The sequence below is a fragment of the Dendrobates tinctorius genome, unplaced genomic scaffold (assembly GCF_039654945.1).
Source record: "Dendrobates tinctorius isolate UK_male_01 unplaced genomic scaffold, ASM3965494v1 ptg000224l, whole genome shotgun sequence".
In the NCBI taxonomy this organism is placed as follows: domain Eukaryota; kingdom Metazoa; phylum Chordata; class Amphibia; order Anura; family Dendrobatidae; genus Dendrobates; species Dendrobates tinctorius.
The window spans coordinates 4359152-4383039 of NW_027361891.1; the positions used below are offsets into that span (position 1 = coordinate 4359152).

A 23888-nucleotide genomic window follows, 5' to 3' on the forward strand; every position below is an offset into this window, starting at 1 on the left:
ACCCTGAGAAACTTGCTCTCTTTCTCTTCCTAGATGACTCCCCCTGGGGTACGGATTTTAGGGCTTTAACCTCCATCCTGATAATTTCCCTTAGACTTGTAGCGAAGTCAGGGGTTTCTTCCGCCACCTACAGGAGGGGCGACAGAGTAAGGAGGTATGCCTAGTAATTTTTTGGGACTACACCCCATTTTTTTTTTTTACCGTCTGCATGACTGGCACAGCCTTTTAGGGTAGACATCCGGCAAGGGGCATTTGCAAAGGGCGCATTCCCTGTTTTTTGCCTTGTCAGCGCATTTCTTCCCCTATAGGAGGAAAACATAAGGGCACATTCACGAAGATCTCTTACCCTGAGCAGAAGGCGTAGGTACCGGTCACGGGTGTGGGGGGCGAGCTGGATCCTTCGGCCTGGAGGAACTTCTATGGCCGGATTGTCCAGTTCGTTTTTTCTTTTGCTGGGAGCTGGTTTGAGACCTCTCTGAGGTACGTTCCTGCTCTCGCTCCAGCTGGGCCACAGGAGCTTCCGACTCGTCCATTCCTGCACCTGAGCTGAAGCCACTCTGCAGTGCTTCTGTGCCCTTTTCTTCCCCCCGGCAATCCGGGTTCACAGGTGCTGATTCTCACCCCCCCCCTTCCCTCCGACGTCCATGGGTACTTCCCCCCCTCGTGCTCCGCCCCCCCCGCCCCTGCCGCTCTGTCGGCGACCACGCCGCTGCGCCTGGCGACGCACGGGAAGAAAAAGCCGGCCGACTTCCGATCCGGCGCCCCCGCGTCACTTCCAGTCTGAGCGAACGCGCGTGGACACGCAGGCCCCGCACAGCGCTCCCCGCACACCACCGAGGCACAGCCACACGCCCCCGACCTGGACGAAGGGAGACCGCACCAGCAGGACCAAGGACCTGGGTCCGAGGGGAGGATCCATACTTACCCGCCGGTGCCGGCCCAGGAGACGGGCATCCGCCGGACCCCGCTCCCACCTGCCTCGCACACCGACGTGGAACCCTACCCGGGCCACCGTGGCGCTTCCAGGGGACTCCGCACTGCCCGAGGTAGGAGAAACCAACTGATGCGTGGGAGAGGTGCCGCCCTTATGTATCTGTAGGATTTCCTGTTCCTGGAGGGCGGATCCCCTCTCTCAGGGGGTGCTGTCATGGACGACCGAATAAAATAGTGAACACCATATGTGTCACTGCATAGATATACGACATGAATAATGGGAATAATACCCAATAGCAACAATAGGTGTCAGTATATGCATAGTTTATGTTATGGACCAGGAAAATTTCTGAAAACAGCGCTAGACATCAAAGAGTGGCAAGTATAAGGTATAAATTACAAGCTACACTGCACCTGGTCTGGACAGCTGCCCTCCCCAACACGTGTTTCGGCCCTTAGCCTGACCATAATCAGGCGCCTCCCATAGGAAGAGCGGAAGAGGTAGCCTGATATAGCACATGAGTACAAGAACTTCCGGGTCAAGTCCTCCAGTATCATAGAGAGGACAAGACCGAAGACAGAGGTGGGCAGAGCACGCGTGCGCACTAGAACATAACGCAACCATGGAGCTAGGGGCGAGAGGTGTGCGTGCGCACCCGACGGGACCCTCGGAGCGGCCGCGGCATCGGAAGTGGTGACGACGGGCCGGGGGTCCCGCCCCCAGGTGGGAGTGGCGTGACATGCTGCATGACATCTCCTGTTTCAACTACAACTTCAAAGCTAGTCCCTGATTCACGATACCCTGGCTCGGGAAACACTAATCACCTGGCAGCCTCCGTTTAAGGCAAAGGAAGCAAGTAGGTGTAGTCCATACCCAGATGACCTTTAGCTAATTAGATAAATAGCCCCTCCATAACTGACTAGCATGGCAATATGGATTGTGGTCACACCTCTTCCCTTTTCTCTGATGCAAAGAAAGGAGTGTCTTGAATTGGCCCATGGATTTTATCACTGTAGTGAACATCAGATGGAGTCGACCGCTTCCCTTGGAGATAAGTCAATCCTTCAGTTTTCATTATTTGTCTGCCATCAGTTAGCAGAAAAAAAATATTGTGTTATATTTAGGAAGCGAAAACCTGTCCTGGAAACTTGATCATCGCACCCAACAGAGAGACAGAGATAACTCAAGTCCAGCATTTCTGTGATAATCACATAACCAGAAACAATTTTCAGTCCCCAAATGTAAAAACAAAATATTTTTACTAACAGATTATACACAAATGCTCATCAAAACTGATAAAAAGTTAAGTAGAAGAGAACAATAAAAAGGTATATACTGTGATAGTGGCAAGTCATTTAGTAAAACAATCCCTATCAATTACCAGATATTCTTCAGTGCCATAGAGGGACACAAATTGCTCATCATCCTCCAATTCTCGGGCTGCACCAAAGTCAGTCAATTTATAAACTGACTGTCCGTCTTCACCAATGACTCGCATAATATTCCCAGGCTTGATATCTCGGTGTATTATTCCATTTTCTCTTAGGTGGTTCATTCCTGCCACTAGAGATAGAAACGTCATTGTCGAAAAAGGTAAGACAAAACAAAAAATATAGAACTTCGCTTCATTGTTTAACAGATAGGCTATATTCACATTACCGTTTGCACAGTAGTACAGAAATGGAATTTGTGGGCAAAAAATGGATCCAATGTATGATGCAAACAGAAGCAGAGGGAACTCATTGATTTATATGGGATTCGGCATAACAATTTTATTCTAAAAAACACAGACATTCCAAAACAAAGAAAAATAGGAAGGGGAAAGGGAAATTTTGTGCTCACCAAAATAGTCCTGTAAGCCGGTCGTGCCTAGGGATCAAATGGCTGACCACCATGTGTTGCAAACATGAAGAGAGAAGGAAGATCATCCAGTGCCGGATCTTCCTTCTCTCTTCATATTCCAAAACAAAGATGTGCCCATAATGATCAATGGGACTCCTTTACACCGCCATCTGCATTAGTAATGCAGACGATCTGTTTTGCCAATTAATTCTGTAGTAGATATGAGAACAGATAAACGCAAATGTGAACATAGCTTTACGGCACGATGACAGCACGTTTAATAAAAAGAATGACCAATAAAGTAAAAAATGCTGCCAACGTACATTAATCGCTTAGTCAGAGAATATTCATTTAGTGTCTGATAGATGGGGTTCTCACCAATCATGAAAGTGGAGGTCCTATGGTTGAATGATGCAGTGGCCTTCATGTGCACTGCCACTCCATTCAAATTATTCAGGACTGATGAATGTATCTGAGCGCTGTATGCAAAAGATACTGGACATGGCCCCCCAGCATTCAGATACTTATCACCAACACAAAGGAAAGATTATAAGTTGACATCTTGGGAGAACTTTTAAAAAATGAAATTGAAAGAACATTTCTCAGTAAAGATGAATTCTAAAGATAGGTGGCTAAACCAGTTTAATGACGTACATATGGTATAACCTGACCAGCAGTCATCAAACAAAATAATGGAAAGCCTGCTCGATTGAGAACATGTATAACACATGCTTTCATATATCAGTAATAGCCAAATATTAATTTTCTGATAGTGATTAGCTCAGCAAAGGATAAAAAATACTTTATTAACAAGAAATAACATACCCACATCCCGTGAAACAATAAGAAACTCGGACTCTGGTAACCCATATGCATTTGAGGGTTCTTCAAGCACTGAGTACAAGCTCGCACATGGGCAAAACTCCATGACCAGCACTTTATGCCGACTGGACATCTGGAATACACAATTATAAGGCAATGAAGGGAAATAGGAATAGCCCCATAAAAAGAAAAACAGCAGACTGTATTTCATAGTGATGACATTTTATCAGAACATGGCACCAGTTTATGATCTGTGAAGGTCTGACCTCAAAGACCCCACTGATCTTGACCAGAAAGGGCTACGGCACTCATTCAAAACTGAATATATCCTTTCCTGTATTCTTTTCCCCAATAGCGGAACAGCCACGTACACTTGGTGCAAACCGATGGAGCCTATATATTTCATGTCTCAAGATTATTAGCTTGAAAAACAATCAAATTATCAATATAGTTCAATTCATAAACGTTAATTTTCACTTTGTACAACAAAATCACTGTTCTGGACACTTTTTTGCACTTACCACAATAGCTTGGAGCAAATGTAGACAGCGGCATTTTTATCCCCTTAGTGACAGAGCCACCTTGGTACTTAATGATCAGGCCAATTTTTACATTTCTGACCAGTGTCACTTTATGAGGTTGTAGCTTTGGAACGCTTCAACGTATCCCACTGATTCTGAGATTGTTTTTTCGTGATAGTTTAGTGGTAAAATTTCTTTGATATAACTTGCATTTATTTGTGAACAAAACGGAAATTTGGGGAAAATTCTGCAATTTTCAAACTTAATTTTTGTACCCTTAAATCAGACAGTGATTGGTGTCACACAAAGTAGTTAAATACCATTTCTCACGTCAACTTTACACCAGCACAATTTTGTAAACATAAATTACTTTTGTTAGGAAGTTATAAGTGTTCAAAGTTGACCAGCGATTTCTCATTTCTCCAACAAAATTTACAAAACCATTTTTTTTTCAGGGACCACCCCACATTTGAAGTGAGTTGGGGGGGGGGAGGGTTTCAATATAACAGAAAATACCCGAAAGTGACATTCTAAAAACTGCACCCCTCAAGGTGCGCAAAACCACATTTAGGCTGTGTGCCCACGATGCGATTTTTAAGCATTTTTGCCGCGATTTTCGTCGCGAAAACATTTAAAATTCGTGTACAAAACCCCCCTCATGCATTCCTATGGCATTCCGCACATGCTGTGCTAATGCTGCGCTTTTTTCCGCGGCGGAAACGCATCGCGGAAAAAAAATCGCAGCATGCTCATTCTTTTGTGCGGATTCGCAAAGAATTGCCGCGATTCCTCACCCATAGGAATGCATGAGAATCGCTTACTTCCCGCATGTGGCTATGCCCACCATGTGGGAAGTTAAGCTTCTCATGTGCGGTTGGTACCCACGGTGTGGAGGAGAGGAGACTGTCCTCCAGGCCCTGGGTACCATACCCCTGTAAAAAAAAAGAATAAAAAATATAAAAATCGGGGTATATTTACCTTCCGGCGTCACGCGCTGCATTCCCGGGCCGCAGCGTTCCCAGTAATGCCTTGCGGCACGGTCCTGTGATGACGTAGTCTCGCGAGATCGCTATAGTAACGCGAGACCGCTATAGTAACGCGAGACCAACGTCATCACAGGTCTCGCAAGGCATTACTGGGAACGCTGTGGCCCGGGATGGCAGCGCGGGACGTCGGAAGGTAAATATACCCCGATTTTTTATTTTTTTTTATCATTTTTAACATTTTATCTTTTGTTATTGATGCCGCATAGGCGGCCTCAATAGTAAAAAGCTGCTCACACTTGTCAAACACTATGTTTGACGAGTGTGACCAACCTGTCAATCACTTTCCAAGCGATGCTTCAAATCGCTTGGAAAGTGCTTGAGAAAATCGTGGTGAAATTGCGCGGAAAAAAAACGCGCGATTTCTGGGAAGGAGTCCGGTTTTTAGTGTGCGTTTTAAAACGCTACGTGGGCCCATAGCCTTAAGAAGATTATTAACCCTTCAGGTGCTCCATGAGAACTAAAGCAATGTGGAAGGAAGAAATTAACTTTTTTTTTTTTTACAAAAAAATTTACTATGGAACCAAATTTTTTAATTTTCACAAGGGTAACAAGAGAAAATGGACCACAAAATTTGTTGTGCAACTTCTCCTGACTACGCCGATACCCCGTACGTGGGGGAAAGCCACTGTTTGAGCACATGGCATGGCTCAGAATGGAGGGAGCACCGTTTGACTTTCTGAATGCAAAATTGGTGTCATGCCAGCCATGCTGCTTGCGCTGCATGATCCCCATTGTCATGCCCCATTGTCCCCAGGTCCGGGTCCCTGCAGGAGCCCCGTGGGTCTCGCCTGTGTGTTCAGGTGCACCTCATGACTGTTATGCCGCAAGACGCCTGCAGCAGTGTGCACGCACGCCTTACCTCAAGGCTGCACGCTGTTGCTAGGTAACCATCCGTCTCTGCTCTGATTCAGCAATCCTCTGTATTCCTGGAACCCCTGATCATGTGACCTTTCCTATGTTCCAGCACTGTCTGATTCTGCAATCCTCTGTATTCCTGGAACCCCTGAGCATGTGACCTTCTCTATGGTCCAGCCAGTCTGATCTAGCAACACTCTCTATGACCCAGGAGGACTGAACCGGAAGTCCTTCCCTGGTCCTGACCCGGAAGTCCAGGTGCTATGGTGCTATATCAGACCGCCCCTTCCTATGGTCAGGGCCTGAGTATCGTGTTGTTTCCCTGCATAGCTGCTTGGTTTGCTTGGTCACTACGTGTATTCTGTGCCCCTGCACTCTGCCCTGTCGTGCGTCTCTGCACACGCTCTGTGCTTGTACTCTGTCTCTTGTCTCGTGCCATGTCTTGTGTTGTCTCTCGTGCTGTGTTTGTCCTTGCTATGCTTTGCCTTGTAGTACATCCGCTGTTCTCTGCCTTAGCCTGTTTTGCTATGTCTTGCCTAAGCTCTTCCTTGCCTTGTTGTTCATCCTGTGTTCCGTGTCTAGTCTCAAGGCTCTGCCTTGACCCGGCTCTGGGCTCCGGCCTACGCTCCGCTGCTAGTTCTATGTCTCTGTCCCGGACTAGTCTCAAGGCTCTGCCTTGACCCGGCTCTGGGCTTCGGCCTACGCTCCGCTGCTAGACCTATGTCTCTGTCCCGGACTAGTCTCAAGGCTCTGCCTCGACCCGGCTTTGGACTTCGGCCTACGGTCCTCTGCTAGTTCCGCTCTTTGTCCTGAACCCTGACATGCCCTCTGCACGCACAGGACCTTGTCTTGAACTCCGTGTCTTGCCTCTGTTTTTCGTACGCCCTTGCACCTCTTGTTCTAGGCTTTGCCGTGCTGTCTCACACGCGTCTCTCTCCTGTACCTTTGCCTAGCCCTGTCTTGTGGCTGCATACCCTCTTGCACGCGCCTGGTCGCTCCATGCCCGCCTGTTGTGCCTCAGCCGTGCCGCCCCTAGTCGTGCCCGCCAGTGTGCCTCAGCTGTGCTCGCCATCCAGTGCTACTGTGGTTTCCGCCTGTCTGTGCCTCAGCCGTGCCCGCCTGCCTGTGCCTCCGGCCGGTACCGCCTGCCGGTGCCCCAGTTGTGGTTTCCGTGCTCCCTTTCACTCACGCTGTTTCTCGTACTGTGCGTTTTCGTGCTACTCTTGCACAAGTATTTTGCTATCCTTGCTCTGTCCTGAGCCTTGTCTCTCTGTCATGTTCTGAGTTCTATGACCTGTCTATTATCCTTGTCTTGCTAGTACCTTGCTCTGTGCTTTGCTCTTTGCCTTGAACCCTGACCTTGGCGTGCCCTTCTGCACGCGCAGGACACCAGTCCTGACCTTCAAAGCCCAACGTGTTCTCTAGCACGTGTGGGACCCGCTGCTAACCTTGTACCCTGGCGTGCCCCCTAGCACGGCCAGGACCATTCTTTGTACCGTGCCCCTGGCGTGCCCTAGCACGCGCAGGACTTTGAATCTTGAATCCTGGCGGCTTCCTTAGCGCGCCGAGGGCCTTGGACCTTGAACCCTGGCGTGTCCCTATACACGCACCCTGCCTTGAACTTTGCCTTGGACCCTGGCGTGTTCCTTAACACGCATCATGTCTTGAACCTTGTTGTGTCTCCTTGCCTGAACCTTGGTTTGCCTGCCGGATGCCCGGAACCTGCCGATCGCTGCTAGAGATCCTAAGCCTGATGACTGCGGCCTGATGTCTGGGGCTGATGTCTGCAGCCTGATGCCCTGATCCTGTCGATCGTTGCCTGCTGTCCCGAGTCCGACGTCATCGTGCCTTTGCCTGTACCCAGGCATGCCATCTAGCACGTATCATGCCATGGACCTTGGCATGCCCCCCGCACGCACCTTGCTGTGTTTTCATGTCCTGTACCTGATGTTACCCTGAAGTTTTCCTTAATGAAGATACCTTGAACTTACGTCTTGTCTTGTTTCCTGCCCGTCCCTGGTCGTCAGACACTCACATTGTGTCTTCCTTGAGCCGGCCGTCTTGTTCCAGCAGTCGTGGTGGCTAACCCCCTTGGTCTTGCCCCTGACACTCCCTGTATATGGGGTGGTTCCTCACAAGATCAGCTCGCCCTCGTTGGGTAGGTGCCACGACCCAGAGGGTCCACTATAAAGAAAAGTCGACTCAGCTAAAGCTGACTCCTCACAATTGGCGGGAATCAACGGTGGGCCCAATGTCAAGATTTGGAGACCCCCTGATATACGTAAACAGTGGAACCCCTCCAATTCTAACGCCAACATACCCCTAACCCTAACCGTAATCCCAACCCTAAACCTAGCTCCAACTCTAGCCCCAACCCTAACCCTAGCACAACTCTAACCCTAGCTATAACCCCAACCATAACCCTAATGGAAAAATACACATTTTTATATTTTATTATTTCTACCATGACTATGGAGGGGTTTGATTTACTGTTTTTTTAAAGGGTCTATCACAGTGATCAAAATTAACCAATGTGCCCGCCATTTTCTTCCCTGAAGAAGGCGGCCGGAGGACAGTACCGTGGAGCAGGAGGGTCCAGGGACATCACAGGTACAGGGGAGGCTCAGGGGACCCCATTTCTCTCTCCTCTGATGTGCTAGATCAGGGGTCTCAAACTCAGCAGAGTAAATGGGCCACACATGAAAAAAAATTTAAGCTAGCGGGCCGCATTCCTTTCAAACTTAATACAGTACAAAATTATTGTTAAACAACTGTTTATTTGAACTACTATAACAATTCTATATTACTGTACTATAATACTGCTAGGTTTAAACTTATGTAGGGGCAGTTACAGCACAGGTATGGGGGCTGTGCACCTGTATGTAGGGGCATTTACAGCACAGGTATGGGGGCTCTGTACCTGTATGTAGGGGCAGTTACAGCACAGGTATAGGGGCTCTGTACCTGTATGTACGGGGCAGTTACAGCACAGGTATGGGGGCTCTGTACCTGTATGTACGGGGCAGTTACAGCACAGGTATGGGGGCTCTATACCTGTATGTACGGGGCAGTTACAGCACAGGTATGGGGGCTCTGTACCTGTATGTACGGGGCAGTTACAGCACAGGTATGGGGGCTCTATACCTGTATGTACGGGGCAGTTACAGCACAGGTTTTGGGGCTCTGTAACTGTATGTAGGGGCAGTTACAGCACAGGTATGGAGGCTGTGCTCCTGCTGTATGTAGGGGCTGTTACAGCACAGGTATGGGGGCTCTGTACCTGTATATACGGGGCAGTTACAGCACAGGTATGGGGGCTCTGTACCTGTATATACGGGGCAGTTACAGCACAGGTATGGGGGCTCTGTACCTGTATGTAGGGGCATTTACAGCACCGGTATGGGGGCTCTGTACCTGTATGTACGGGGCAGTTACAGCACAGGTATGGGGGCTCTGTATCTGTTATGTACGGGGCAGTTACAGCACAGGTATGGGGGCTATGTACCTGTATGTACGAGGCAGTTACAGCACAGGTATGGGGGCTCTGTACCTGTATGTACGGGGCAGTTACAGCACAGGTATGGGGGCTCTGTACCTGTATATACGGGGCGGTTACAGAACAGGTATTGGGGCTGTGTACCTGTATGTAGAGGCAGTTACAGCACAGGTATGGGGGCTCTGTACCTGTATGTAGGGGCAGTTACAGCACAGGTATGGGGGCTCTGTACCTGTATGTACGGGGCAGTTACAGCACAGGTATGGGGGCTCTGTATCTGTTATGTACGGGGCAGTTACAGCACAGGTATGGGGGCTATGTACCTGTATGTACGAGGCAGTTACAGCACAGGTATGGGGGCTCTGTACCTGTATGTACGGGGCAGTTACAGCACAGGTATGGGGGCTCTGTACCTGTATGTACGGGGCGGTTACAGAACAGGTATTGGGGCTGTGTACCTGTATGTAGGGGCAGTTACAGCACAGGTATGGGGGCTCTGTACCTGTATGTACCGGGCAGTTACAGGACAGGTATGGGGGCTCTGTGCCTGTATGTACCGGGCAGTTACTGCACAGGTATGGGGGCTCTGTGCCTGTATGTAGGGACAGTTACAGCACAGGTATAGGGGCTCTGTACCTGTATGTACGGGGCGGTTACAGAACAGGTATTGGGGCTGTGTACCTGTATGTAGAGGCAGTTACCGCACAGGTATGGGGGCTCTGTACCTTGTATGTAGGGGCAGTTACAGCACAGGTATGGGGGCTCTGTACCTGTACGTAGGGGCATTTACAGCACAGGTATTGGGGCTCTGTGCTTGTATGTAGGGGCAGTTACAGCACAGGTATGGGGGCTCTGTACCTGTACGTAGGGGCATTTACAGCACAGGTATTGGGGCTCTGTACCTGTATGTACGGGCATTTACAGCACAGGTATGGGGGCTCTGTACCTGTATGTACGGGGCAGTTACAGCACAGGTATGGGGGCTCTGTACCTTTCTGACCACAGCACACACATACACAATGCTGGCACACCCCACTGATCGGACAGTCGTCGCCTATAGAGCGGTGTGACAACCCCTGTAGTGAGCCTGCTGTGATGAGAGGCTGATTTGCTCCTGTTCCGTCCACAGCCAGAACTTTACACCCAGTCACTAATCCAGACAGTGAGCGGCAGCACAGCTCTGCAGGAGCAGCACACATGACAGAGTGAAGCGCGGGTAACACAAGCGCGCAGTTATTAACCCCTCCATAGCCGCCCCCGCTGTATAACAGAGCAGTCAACGGCTGTATAAAATGTACATGAGCCCTCTCACACACAAACACGCGCTGGGAGAAAGCTGCAAACTGCTCCCACAAGACCTGCAGTGATGACGGTCATGTGATCAGTCACATGGGAGGGAGGAGTCACGAGATGGGATGTTTATGGTGTGAATAGGTTATTCTAGTCTAGTCACTACGGAGCAGCGCGCTCCTCTCTAGCATGAGACATGTGGGGCACCGCGGGCCGCAGATGCCTGCCTCAGGGGCCGCATGCGGCGCCCGGGCCACGTGTTTGAGACCCCTGTGCTAGATTATATCAGAGGAGAAAGAAATTAAAAGGGAAATCTGATTTTTTTTTTTCGGTCGTATACCGTATGTATATATTAGATATTAATTATACAGGGCTTTGCGTGTGGAGCAAGTGTGGCTATGTGGAGTGGGCGTGGCTTGACAGACACACATACATACTCAGTTTTATATATAAATATGACCCAATTTATTTATTTTACTCATTTATATAGCGCCATTAATATATATATTTATTATCTAATATATCTACTTCATAGGCACATCTTTTTGACCATAACAGGTTACACTACCTGTGCTGCCCATAGAAACCAATCACTAAACATCTTTCATTTCACCAGAGCTGTTTAACCCCTTACCGACCGCTGATGGGATAGTACGTCAGCGGTCGGTATCCCCCGCAACATGCGAGCTGTTATTAACAGCTGACATGTGCCCGCAATAGACGCAGGTGGAATCGCGATCCGCCCACGCCTATTAACTAGTTAAATCCCAGTCATTTCCGGCGCACGGACGGAAATGAGCGCATCGCTGACCCCCGTCACGTGATCAGGGGGCAGCGATGCGTTGCCATGACAACTAGAGGTCTCATAGAGACCTCTATGATTGTTGCTGGCAGATTGCTATGAGCGCCACTCTGTGGTCGGCACTCATAGCAATGCTGTATTTCTGCTACATATAGGCGAAATGAGCATCACCTCTATGTAGCAGAGCCGATCAAATATGGCATGCTTCTAACTTCCTATGGAGGCTATTGAAGCATGCCAAAAGTAAAAAAAAAAAAAAAAAAAAAAAGTTTTTAAAAATTAAAAAAAACAAAGTTTAAATCACCCCCTCACACACATATTTGGTATCGCCGCGTTCAGAATCGCCCGATCTATCAATTAAAAAAAAGGATTAACCCGATCGCTAAACGGCGTAGCAAGAAAAAAATCAAAACGCCAGAATTACCTTTCTTTGTCGCCGCGACATTACATTAAAATGCAATAACGGGCGATCAAAAGAACGTATATGCACAAAAGTGTTATCATTACAAATGTCAGCCCAGCACGCAAAAAATAAGCCCCCACTCGACCCGAGATCACGAAAAATTGCGCTTTTTTTAGCAAACTTTGCAATTTTTTTCACCACTTAGATAAAAGAGAACCTAGACATGTTTGGTGTCTATGAACTCGTAATGACCTGGAGAATCATAATGGCATTTAATGAACCTAGCAAAAAAGCCAAACAAAAAACCAGTGTGGGATTGGACTTTTTTTTGTAATTTCACTGCACTTTGAATTTTTTTTTACCTGTTTTCGACTACACGACATGGTAAAACCAATGGCGTCGCTCAAAAGTACAACTCGTCCCGCAAAAAATAAGCCCTCACATGGCCATATTGACGGAAAAATAAAAAAGTTATGGCTCTGGAAAGAAGGGGAGCGAAAAACTAAAAATCAAAAAAAGCTACGGTCATTAAGGGGTTAAATGATGAAAGCTGAGCTGTGATTGGTTGCTATCAGCAACAGTTTTCCTTGTAGACAGTTGTGGTAACCGAGGCCTATTATTCTTATCATTTCTATGGTGTTATCGTCCTTCTGTAAAGCTGGAAATAAAACAATTTATTACCGTGCCGACAGACCACCCTCTGACACAGACTGCAGGGGGAGCCCAGAATCAGGAACTTCTCTTTGGAATGAAGCATCTTATTTTAAAATTCAAACACAGATTAAAAAAAGAAACACAAGACGGATTTCTCCAACCCAGGTATCATTTTAAACTGTGTAACAGCGTCAACCTGACAATGCCTGGTTCGCTTTAAACTTATTTACACAGCTACAACTAATGCCATACAGGTATATACTATATACTGTACACAGGAGGAGATGCCATAAAGGTATATACTATGTACACAGGAGGAGATGCCATAAAGGTATATACTATGTACACAGGAGGAGATGCCATACAGGTATATACTATGTACACAGGAGGAGATGCCATACAGGTATATACTATGTACACAGGAGGAGATGCCATACAGGTACAGTGGGGAAAAAAAGTATTTAGTCAGTCAGCAATAGTGCAAGTTCCACCACTTAAAAAGATGAGAGGCGTCTGTAATTTACATCATAGGTAGACCTCAACTATGGGAGACAAACTGAGAAAAAAAAATCCAGAAAATCACATTGTCTGTTTTTTTTTCATTTTATTTGCATATTATGGTGGAAAATAAGTATTTGGTCAGAAACAAGCAATCAAGATTTCTGGCTCTCACAGACCTGTAACTTCTTCTTTAAGAGTCTCCTCTTTCCTCCACTCATTACCTGTAGTAATGGCACCTGTTTAAACTTGTTATCAGTATAAAAAGACACCTGTGCACACCCTCAAACAGTCTGACTCCAAACTCCACTATGGTGAAGACCAAAGAGCTGTCAAAGGACACCAGAAACAAAATTGTAGCCCTGCACCAGGCTGGGAAGACTGAATCTGCAATAGCCAACCAGCTTGGAGTGAAGAAATCAACTGTGGGAGCAACAATTAGAAAATGGAAGACATACAAGACCACTGATAATCTCCCTCGATCTGGTGCTCCACGCAAAATCCCACCCCGTGGGGTCAGAATGATCACAAGAACGGTGAGCAAAAATCCCAGAACCATGCGGGGGGACCTAGTGAATGAACTGCAGAGAGCTGGGACCAATGTAACAAGGCCTACCATAAGTAACACACTACGCCACCATGGACTCAGATCCTGCAGTACCAGACGTGTCCCACTGCTTAAGCCTGTACATGTCCGGGCCCGTCTGAAGTTTGCTAGAGAGCATTTGGATGATCCAGAGGAGTTTTGGGAGAATGTCCTATGGTCTGATGAAACCAAACTGGAACTGTTTGGTAGAAACACAACTTGTCGTGTTTGGAGGAAAAAGAATACTGAGTTGCATCCATCAAACACCATACCTACTGTAAAGCATGGTGGTGGAAACACCATGCTTTGGGGCTGTTTCTCTGCAAAGGGGCCAGGATGACTGATCCGGGTACATGAAAGAATGAATGGGGCCATGTATCGTGAGATTTTGCGTGCAAACCTCCTTCCATCAGCAAGGGCATTGAAGATGAAACGTGGCTGGGTCTTTCAACATGACAATGATCCAAAGCACACCGCCAGGGCAACTAAGGAGTGGCTTCGTAAGAAGCATTTCAAGGTCCTGGAGTGGCCTAGCCAGTCTCCAGATCTCAACCCTATAGAAAACCTTTGGAGGGAGTTGAAAGTCCGTGTTGCCAAGCGAAAAGCCAAAAACATCACTGCTCTAGAGGAGATCTGCATGGAGGAATGGGCCAACATACCAACAACAGTGTGTGGCAACCTTGTGAAGACTTACAGAAAACGTTTGACCTCTGTCATTGCCAACAAAGGATATATCACAAAGTATTGAGATGAAATTTTGTTTCTGACCAAATACTTATTTTCCACCATAATATGCAAATAAAATGAAAAAAAAACAGACAATGTGATTTTCTGGATTTTTTTTTCTCAGTTTGTCTCCCATAGTTGAGGTCTACCTATGATGTAAATTACAGACGCCTCTCATCTTTTTAAGTGGTGGAACTTGCACTATTGCTGACTGACTAAATACTTTTTTTCCCCACTGTATATACTATATAATATATACAGGAGAGATTACATACAGATATATACTATATACAGGAGGAGATGACATACAGGTATTTACTATATACAGGATGAGATGACATACAGGTGTATACTATATACAGGAGGAGATGCCATACAGGTATATACTATGTACACAGGAGGAGATGCCATACAGGTATATACTATATAATATATACAGGAGAGATTACATACAGATATATACTATATACAGGAGGAGATGACATACAGGTATATGCACTATACACAGGAGGAGATGACATACAGGTATATGCACTATACACAGGAGGAGATGACATACAGGTATATACACTATATACAGGAGGAGATGACTAGCAGGTATATACTATACACAGGGGGAAGATGACATACAGGTATATACAGTTGTGGCCAAAAGTATTGACACCCCGGCAATTATTTCAGATAATACTCAAGTTTCTTCCTGAAAATGATTGCAATCACAAATTCTTTGGTATTAGCTTCATTTAATTTGTCTTAAATGAAAAAACAAACACAAAAGAGAATGAAGCAAAAAGCAAAACATTGATCATTTCACACAAAACTCCAAAAATGGGCCAGACAAAAGTATTGACACCCTCAGCCTAATACTTGGTTGCACAACTTTTAGCCAAAATAACTGCGACCAACCGCTTCCGGTAACCATTCTTACAATGCTCTGCGGGAATTTTAGACCATTCCTCTTTGGCAAACTACTCCAGGTCCCTGATATTTGAAGGGTGCCTTCTCCAAACTGCCATTTTTAGATCTCTCCACAGGTGTTCTATGGGATTCAGGTCTGGACTCATTGCTGGCCACCTTAGAAGTCTCCAGTGCTTTCTCTCAAACCATTTTCTAGTGCTTTTTGAAGTGTGTTTTGGGTCATTGTCCTGCTGGAAGACCCATGACCTCTGAGGGAGACCCAGCTTTCTCACACTGGGCCCTACATTATGCTGCAAAATTTGTTGGTAGTCTTCAGACTTCATAATGCCATGCACACGGTCAAGCAGTCCAGTGCCAGAGGCAGCAAAGCAACCCCAAAACATCAGGGAACCTCCACCATGTTTGACTGTAGGGACCGTGTTTTTTCTTTGAATGCCTTTTTTTCTCCTGTAAACTCTATGCTGATGCCTTTGCCCAAAAAGCTCTACTTTTGTCTCATCTGACCAGAGAACATTCTTCCAAAACGTTTTAGGCTTTTTCAGGTAAGTTTTGGCAAACTCCAGCCTGGCTTTTTTATGTCTCGGGGTAAGAAGTGGGGTCTTCCTGGGACTCCTACCATACAGTCCCTTTTCATTCAGACGCCGACGGATAGTACGGGTTGACACTGTTGTACCCTCGGACTGCAGGGCAGCTTGAACTTGTTTGGATGTTAGTCGAGGTGCTTTATCCAACATCCGCACAATCTTGCGCCGAAATCTCTTGTCAACTTTTCTTTTCCGTCCACATCTAGGGAGATTAGCCACAGTGCCATGGGCTTTAAACTTCTTGATGACACTGCGCTCAGTAGCCAAAGGAACATTCAGGTCTTTGGAGATGGACTTGTAGCCTTGAGATTGCTCATGCTTCCTACCATACAGTCCCTTTTCATTCAGACGCCGACGGATAGTAAGGGTTGACACTGTTGTACCCTCGGACTGCAGGGCAGCTTGAACTTGTTTGGATGTTAGTCGAGGTTCTTTATCCAACATCCGCACAATCTTGCGTTGAAATCTCTTGTCAATTTTTCTTTTCCGTCCACATCTAGGGAGGTCAGCCACAGTGCCATGGGCTTTAAGCTTCTTGATGACACTGCGCACGGTAGACACAGGAACATTCAGGTCTTTGGAGATGGACTTGTAGCCTTGAGATTGCTCATGCTTCCTCACAATTTGGTTTCTCAAGTCCTCAGACAGTTCTTTGGTCTTCTTTCTTTTCTCCATGCTCAATGTGGTACACACAAGGACACAGGATAGGGGTTGAGTCAACTTTAATCCATGTCAGCTGGCTGCAAGTGTGATTTAGTTATTGCCAACACCTGTTAGGTGCCACAGGTGAGTTACAGGTGCTGTTAATTACACAAATTAGAGAAGCATCACATGATTTTTCGAACAGTGCCAATACTTTTGTCCACCCTCTTTTTTATGTTTGGTGTGGAATTATATCCAATTTGGCTTTAGGACAATTCTTTTTGTGTTTTTTCATTTAAGACAAATTAAATGAAGAAAATAATACCAAAGAATTTGTGTTTGCAATCATTTTCAGGAAGAAACTGAGTATTATCTGACAGAATTGCAGGGGTGTCAATACTTTTGGCCACAACTGTACTACATACAGGGGGAGATGACATACAGGTATATACTATATATAGGGGGAGATGACAAACACGTATATACTATATAAAAAAGGAGATGACATACAGGTATATACTATATACAGGGGATACGATGCTAAGGCAACGCCGGGCTCTTCAGCTAGTAATGTTAATAAAGGTAAAATGCAATAAATTGGAAACAAATAGAATGGACATATCATTAATGTGAATATACTTAAAAAAAAAAACCACAAAGCTTATCAGGCAAAATATTACCTCTTCCTCAATTGCAAAGAGTTTGACAATGTTCTTGTGGTTAAGCTTTTTAAGAACCTCAAACTCCCTTGTCTGAACATCTGCAGGACGGAGGAAGCTTAGGTTGTTGAACACTTTTACAGCATACAAGTCTCCAGTTTTCTATAATAAAAAAAAGAGATACTCTTAGTTTAGCCTTAACAACTTACAGCTTCAAGATATATTCTGTACCACTGACTGTACAACAATTATAATAAAGTCATTTCTAAATGGAAAACATAATAAAGTCATCTACATCAATATCAGAGATCGAATAACATAAAAGGTAGGGGAGAAATCCGCTCCTGAAGCAACAGAGTTGCTCTTCTATTTCTACACTGATGATTCATCTGTACGACAAGTCATCCATATCAGATCTGTAGGGATCTGACACACAACACACCCAATGATTAGCTACTCTCAACGCTGGTAGCAGCTGGATTGCTCCTTCACCTGTGCAGTGTTGGATGCCAGGGACTGCAGGTCCACTCCTATTCGTTCTAAGGAATCTGCGATGTGACTTGGCAGTTAAGGAGTTCTAAATCTTGCAACTTTAGCCTGCCTCATGCTTGTAAGGATGCTTCATACTGCGTTCTGCACCCTTTCGTTGTTACCATCGGGCTTATGTCCGAACTCCACGCAAAACGGGATTCGGACGTATGCACTGAAGGGGGAAAAAAGACTATAAATGTTGCCATCAGAGTGAACGAGCGCTCTGTCGTGCATCATTTTCAGGAATGTACGGCTACTGGAGGCTGACACTCGGATATTGTCAGGGACTATCCTCCTGCGAATAATGACTATAATATTGCTAGACATTTGAGGTACGAAAAAAATGCTGAAGTGCCTTTTTAACATCATTAAGAATTTTAAATAAAAAAAATTTAACTTTCCACCTTATTACGACCACGGAACACATTCGCAGTGGCTCCTTGTCCCAGTATATCAGAGAGTAGCCAGAGATAATTTGCAGTGCTCTGCATCTTGTCTGGTAAGAAGGCTCCTTAATTATGCTGGAAAAGAAAAGTAAAGACATAAGTTCTCGTTGACCCTTTATTAATAAGTCTAAAGCTACATAGCTTGGTTAAAAATTTGGTTATTAAATTTTTGTGGAAATTCAAAAACTGAAAAGTGGGGCATGCAATATTATTCGGCCCCTTTACTTTCAGTGCAGCAAACTCACTCCAGAAGTTCATTGTGGATCTCTGAATGATCCAATGTTGTCCTAAATGACTGATGATAAATATAATCCACCTGTGTGTAATCAAGTCTCCGTATAAATGCACCTGCTCTGTGATAGTCTCAGGGTTCTGTTTGAAGCACAGAGAACATCATGAAGACCAAGGAACACAACAGGCAGGTCCGTGATACTGTTGTGGAGAAGTTTAAAGCCGGATTTGGATAAAAAATGATTTCCAAAACTTTAAACATCCCAAGGAGCACTGTGCAAGTGATCATATTGAAATGGAAGGAGTATCATACCACTGCAAATCTACCAAGACCCGGCCGTCCCTCTAAACTTCCAATTCAAACAAGGAGAAGACTGATCAGAGATGCAGCCAAGAGGCCCATTATCACTCTGGATGAACTGCAGAGATCTACAGCTGAGATGGGACAGTCTGTCCATAGGACAACAATCAGTCGTACACTTCACAAATCTGACCTTTATGGAAGAGTGGCAAGAAGAAAGCCATTTCTCAAAGATATCCATAAAAAGTGTCGTTTAAAGTTTGCAACAAGCCACCTGGGAGACACACCAAACATGTGGAAGAAGGTGCTCTGGTCAGATGAAACCAAAATCGAACTTTTTGGCAACAATGCCAAACGATATGTTTGGCGTAAAGGCAACACAGCTCATCACCCTGAACACACCATCCCCACTGTCAAACATGGTGGTGGCAGCATCATGGTTTGGACCTGATTTTCTTCAGCAGGGACAGGGAAGATGGATAAAATTGACGGAGCCAAATACAGGACCATTCTTGAAGAAAACCTGTTGGAGTCAGCAAAAGACCTGAGACTGGGACGGAGATTTGTCTTCCAACAAGACAATGATCCCAAAAAGAAAGCAAAATCTACAATGTAATGGTTCACAAATAAACTTATCCAGGTGTTAGAATGGCCAAGTCAAAGTCCAGACCTGAATCCAATCGAGAATCTATGGAAAGAGTTGAAAACTGCTGTTCACAAACGATCTCCATCAAACCTCACTGAGCTCAAGCTGTTTGCCAAGGAAGAATGGGCAAGAATTTCAGTCTCTCGATGTACAAAACTGATAGAGACATACCCCAAGCTACTTGCTGCTGTAAGCTCAGCAAAAGGTGGTGCCACAAAGTATTAAGTTAAAAGGGGCTGAATAATATGGCACGCCCCACTTTTCAGTTTTTCTATTTCCACAAAAATTTTAAATAACCAATAAATTTCGTTCAACTTCACAATTGTGTCCCACTTGTTGATTCTTCACCAAAAATTTATATTTGAAGCATGATATGTGGGAAAAGGTTGAAAAGTTCCAGGGGGCCGAATACTTTCGCAAGGCACTGTATAAAGCAATATGGAACAGGTAGAGAGCAAATTTACCACTAGGGGTCAATAGAATAATAGCAGGAGTAGTAGTATAAAACTTAACCACTGACCACTATTCACCACTGACCTCCAGTCATCACTACATGAACTTGGCAGTCCCATTCTTCTGAATTGGGTGAGAGGGTTCCAAACTATTATATATAGTAACGTTTATTTATGTGTTTACCCAAATGTATTTTGGATCGGAATTTAAATATTGCCAGTCTAACTCTGTCGGGATCTTTTGATTCTATTTGTTGGTCAGTGTGGGCTGTAATTTTTACATGTTATGTCTTGTTTGTGTGGCGCTGCACTGTTATGCACTTTAGTCTATTAGGCTTTTTTGGTATATTTTTTAGTTTATATTTAACAATAAAATTTAATGTAAGTTTTATCCTACCACTCCTGCTATTATTCTACATTAAATATATCACCTAAAATGAGCCATGTATGAGGGAGTCGGAGTTAGGGAAATTGAGGAGTGGGAGGTTTGGCTTATTGACTCCCCAGCCCTGCCAATTATAAGAGTGAGACCACATAAATTTTAATACAAAAGCGTGTTGCCACTAGCCACTGTAGACAGGCACGTCCAGTTTCCCCGCCTGTTCTCATCCTATATGGCTATGAATATAGTAATTTAACACCAGAAAGCTCAAGTCTATGAGGACTATCCCACTGCCACCTCTTTTCATCAATCTACCTTCTCCCACACAATACTACTAATGTGCAGTGAGGCCAGGTAGAGTATTGGAGAAAGTAGATATTTAGGCATTTGTCCTAGGCAAACAGAAGAATGCGCTTGGATATCGCCATAGGCAATAAGTGAAGTGGTGCAAATACTTGACCACTGCTTTATTTGGAAGGGAACTGCTTACCACTGCTCTCAACATTGGTAAAGGTTAAAATTAGGTACCAAAAAAATAAATAAATCGCTCAAAAAATGAATGAAAATATCTTCTTATTCATTTCTATTGAGAAAAAAAAAAAAAAAAAGTCATCGCTATTTATGCAGTTCTGTCAAAAGTTTTAGGCAGGAAAAATGCTGCAACGTAAGAATGCTTCCAAAATCTGAAGTGTTAATAGTTTAATTTTATCAATTAAAATGCAAAGTGAATTAACAAAAGAGAAACTAAAAGCACATTGATATTTAGTGTGAACACCCTTTACTTTCAAAGCAGCATCAATTCTTCTAGATTGTGCAACAGGAAGCCAAACCCAAACCAGCCAATGACAATTTCAATAAGAAAGGTCTTCATTGCAGGAGCACACACATACAGAAGGGTCCATATGAAATAACAGTATATGGTCCCTTTGCAGTCCAACAGCTCATCACAAAGCACCCATTTGTGTGTCTGCGACAGAAGCTGTTTGTGGCTTTGGAGGTGGTAATGGGCCCCCTTACTTCTTGGACCCATATGCAGCTGAAGGATTTGCACAGATGATTTGTGGTTACTCCTCTATGATGTTTGGTTCAACCACCTTGTTGAGTTCCATTAACCTTTTAGTAACTGAGGCAATTTTAATCTTAATGACAATGCCAATTTTTTAAATCTGACCAGTGTATGATTTGCGTATATTTATGAAAATGTCACAAATGTGACAAAAAATGAAAATGTTGCTATTTTCAAACTTAACATTTTTATGTCCTTAACCCCTTAATGACCGCCGATACGCCTTTTAACAGCGGTAGTTAAGGGTACTTAAAGCGCTGTGGAAAAAGTGTATAGCGTCCCCCAGAGTCGGATTTTCTTCGGGGGTCTCGGCTTCTGGGGGTAGTCGAGACCCCAGAGAACATGATTCGGGTCGGTTTCACCCCCGTTTTCCGATCGCCGTTATTAACCGTATAACGGCGATTGCAAAAAAAGAAGTCCGATGTGCCATTTAATTTCTCTCCTCTGATGTGATCGCACATCAGAGGAGAGAGAAATAGGGTCCCCGGCAGTGGCGTAGCAACTGTTTGTGGCGCCCGGGGCGGTCGAAAAATTTGCCGCCCCTTTGGTTGTTGAAAATCCGGAAGCATCCGAAGAACCCACACTACACTCAAAGATCTAATTTTTAATCTGCTACTAACTCTGCTGTTATTATTTCTACATTTCTAGACTTTCATCTTCTTGCACTTCTCCATATGTATGTATGTATTAGCTTGATGATGCTGGATGAAGACCTAATGGCTTTTTTAATAATAACTTTTAATGTGACAGAAAAAAAAACAAAGTACAAATTATTTTCGAAACTTGGGTAAAACAGGCCAAAACAGGTGACAGGTGCACTTTAAAGCAGATCCGCTTTACAATGCATGTAAAAATAAAACACCTGTGAAGTTACTCTAAGGCTACGTGCACACGCTGCGGATTGGGGTGCGGATTTGGCTGCGCGGATTTTGTAAAATCCGCAGGTAAACCTGCAGGTCAAAAGACCTGCGGATTGCTCTGCGGTTTTGCCCTGCGGTTTTTCATCTCCTCAATGGAGAAGATGGCAAACTGCAGCGGAATCCGCAGAAAGAATTGACATGTCAATTCTTTCTGCGGTTTCAAAACCACGCGGAAAAATCTGCACTGTCTGCACTGCGGTTTTGTATTCCCATAGGGAATAATGGTACTGGACACCGCAGCAAAAACTGCTGCGGACCCGCAGCGGCCGGAACCGCAGCAGAATCCGCAGCTCGTGCACACACCCTTAGGATAAGTGTACACGACCGTTTGATCTCCATCCAAGAAAAACGATCCAATTATGCCAATCAGCCTATGATCAGTGTTTGATCAGAGTGGGATCCGATTTTCTCAGATGTGGAGAGAAAAAAAAGAAAAGACTATCCACCTCCTCCATCTAGTCAGTCCATGAAAATCAAACCGTACTCGGATGCCATTTGAATGTGGTCCAATGTTTTCCACGGACCCATATATCTGAATGGACGATTTTGATCAGACACACAGATCAAAATTGGATATGTGCACAGTCTCATAGAACAACATGTTACCAGTGCTATCCGTCAAAACGAAGGACAGCACTCGTCCGTTTTAAACGGTTGTGTGCACGAGACCAAAAAGTGAATTTTGATATGGATATTGGAGTGGAATCCTTAAATAATAAAGTATGAGTTATTCCCATATCAATCTTTCATGGTTGGGTTATGAATAAGGCTCGGTCCACACTGTCTTTGCTCACTGTCGGCGGTATACACTACAGAAAATATGTGTCCGACAGTGCGCACTGTCAAGATGGATGCCGAGGCATCCCTCCACCATTGTAAACAAATGTATATCACATAGCATGTTTCTTTGCAGTAGTCCTCTGTATAGAAAGACACACTCTGATGCTCTTTCCTGTACAGTTAAACGGTATCCAGCCGCATACTGGCCAGACAGAGGCTAAAAGAACACACTTTCAGCCATCGCCTGGAGAATAGACGCCTGTGGCAACGTTACAGTATACGTCGGGAAAAGCTTGTGATGTATACTGTGGGATAGACGTACGGACAGAATGTGCACTACCTAGCCTAACGCCATCTGGGCGCCAGCCACAGGGCAAGGAGCTACAGACACAGCCAAGAGGTACACTTTTCCCCATAACATCCATAGAAATGAATGGGAGTGAAGGAAACAGCACAGTGACATGCCACGCTGGATGTTTCCATAGTCCCACTCCCATCTCCACAGGTTGGCAACTGGATGAGCTATTTCCGTTCCAGCCATGAAAGGCAGAGATGAGAATCGAAATAACTCCAAAGGGATGGAAGTTCACAGAGGACAGAAATGCTGCCATTTGCAAAAGCTCATCATGTGTTGCGGAAATTGATATGTGTTGAGGATTTTGAGATTGGCAGCATGTCAAGTTCTGTGGTGGATTTTTCACCTTTCCGTGTAGCAGGATTGAATTCTGAGGTAAATCTGAATCAAAATCCACATGAAAGTAAGGCCATATGTATTTTGGTCAGTATTTTACCTCATTAACCCCTTCATGACACAGCCTATTTTGACCTTAATGACCTGGCCATTTTTTGCAATTC

The 23888-nt window shown here is 45.0% G+C and overlaps 1 protein-coding gene across 2 annotated transcripts in view; it reads right to left on the reverse strand.

Moving 5' to 3' along the window:
* TBK1 (TANK binding kinase 1) overlaps window positions 1-23888 on the reverse strand; it is a 143763-nt gene that overhangs the window by 107460 nt on the left and 12415 nt on the right. For both annotated transcript variants that reach the window (XM_073555458.1, XM_073555459.1), the window contains exons 2-5: window positions 18214-18330; window positions 17300-17440; window positions 3602-3731; window positions 2316-2497 (exon numbers count right to left, since the gene is read on the reverse strand). In XM_073555458.1, coding sequence (XP_073411559.1) covers window positions 2316-2497; window positions 3602-3731; window positions 17300-17440; window positions 18214-18300 — 540 coding nt within the window. In that variant the 5' untranslated portion in view covers window positions 18301-18330. The remainder of the gene's footprint in view (window positions 1-2315; window positions 2498-3601; window positions 3732-17299; window positions 17441-18213; window positions 18331-23888) is intronic.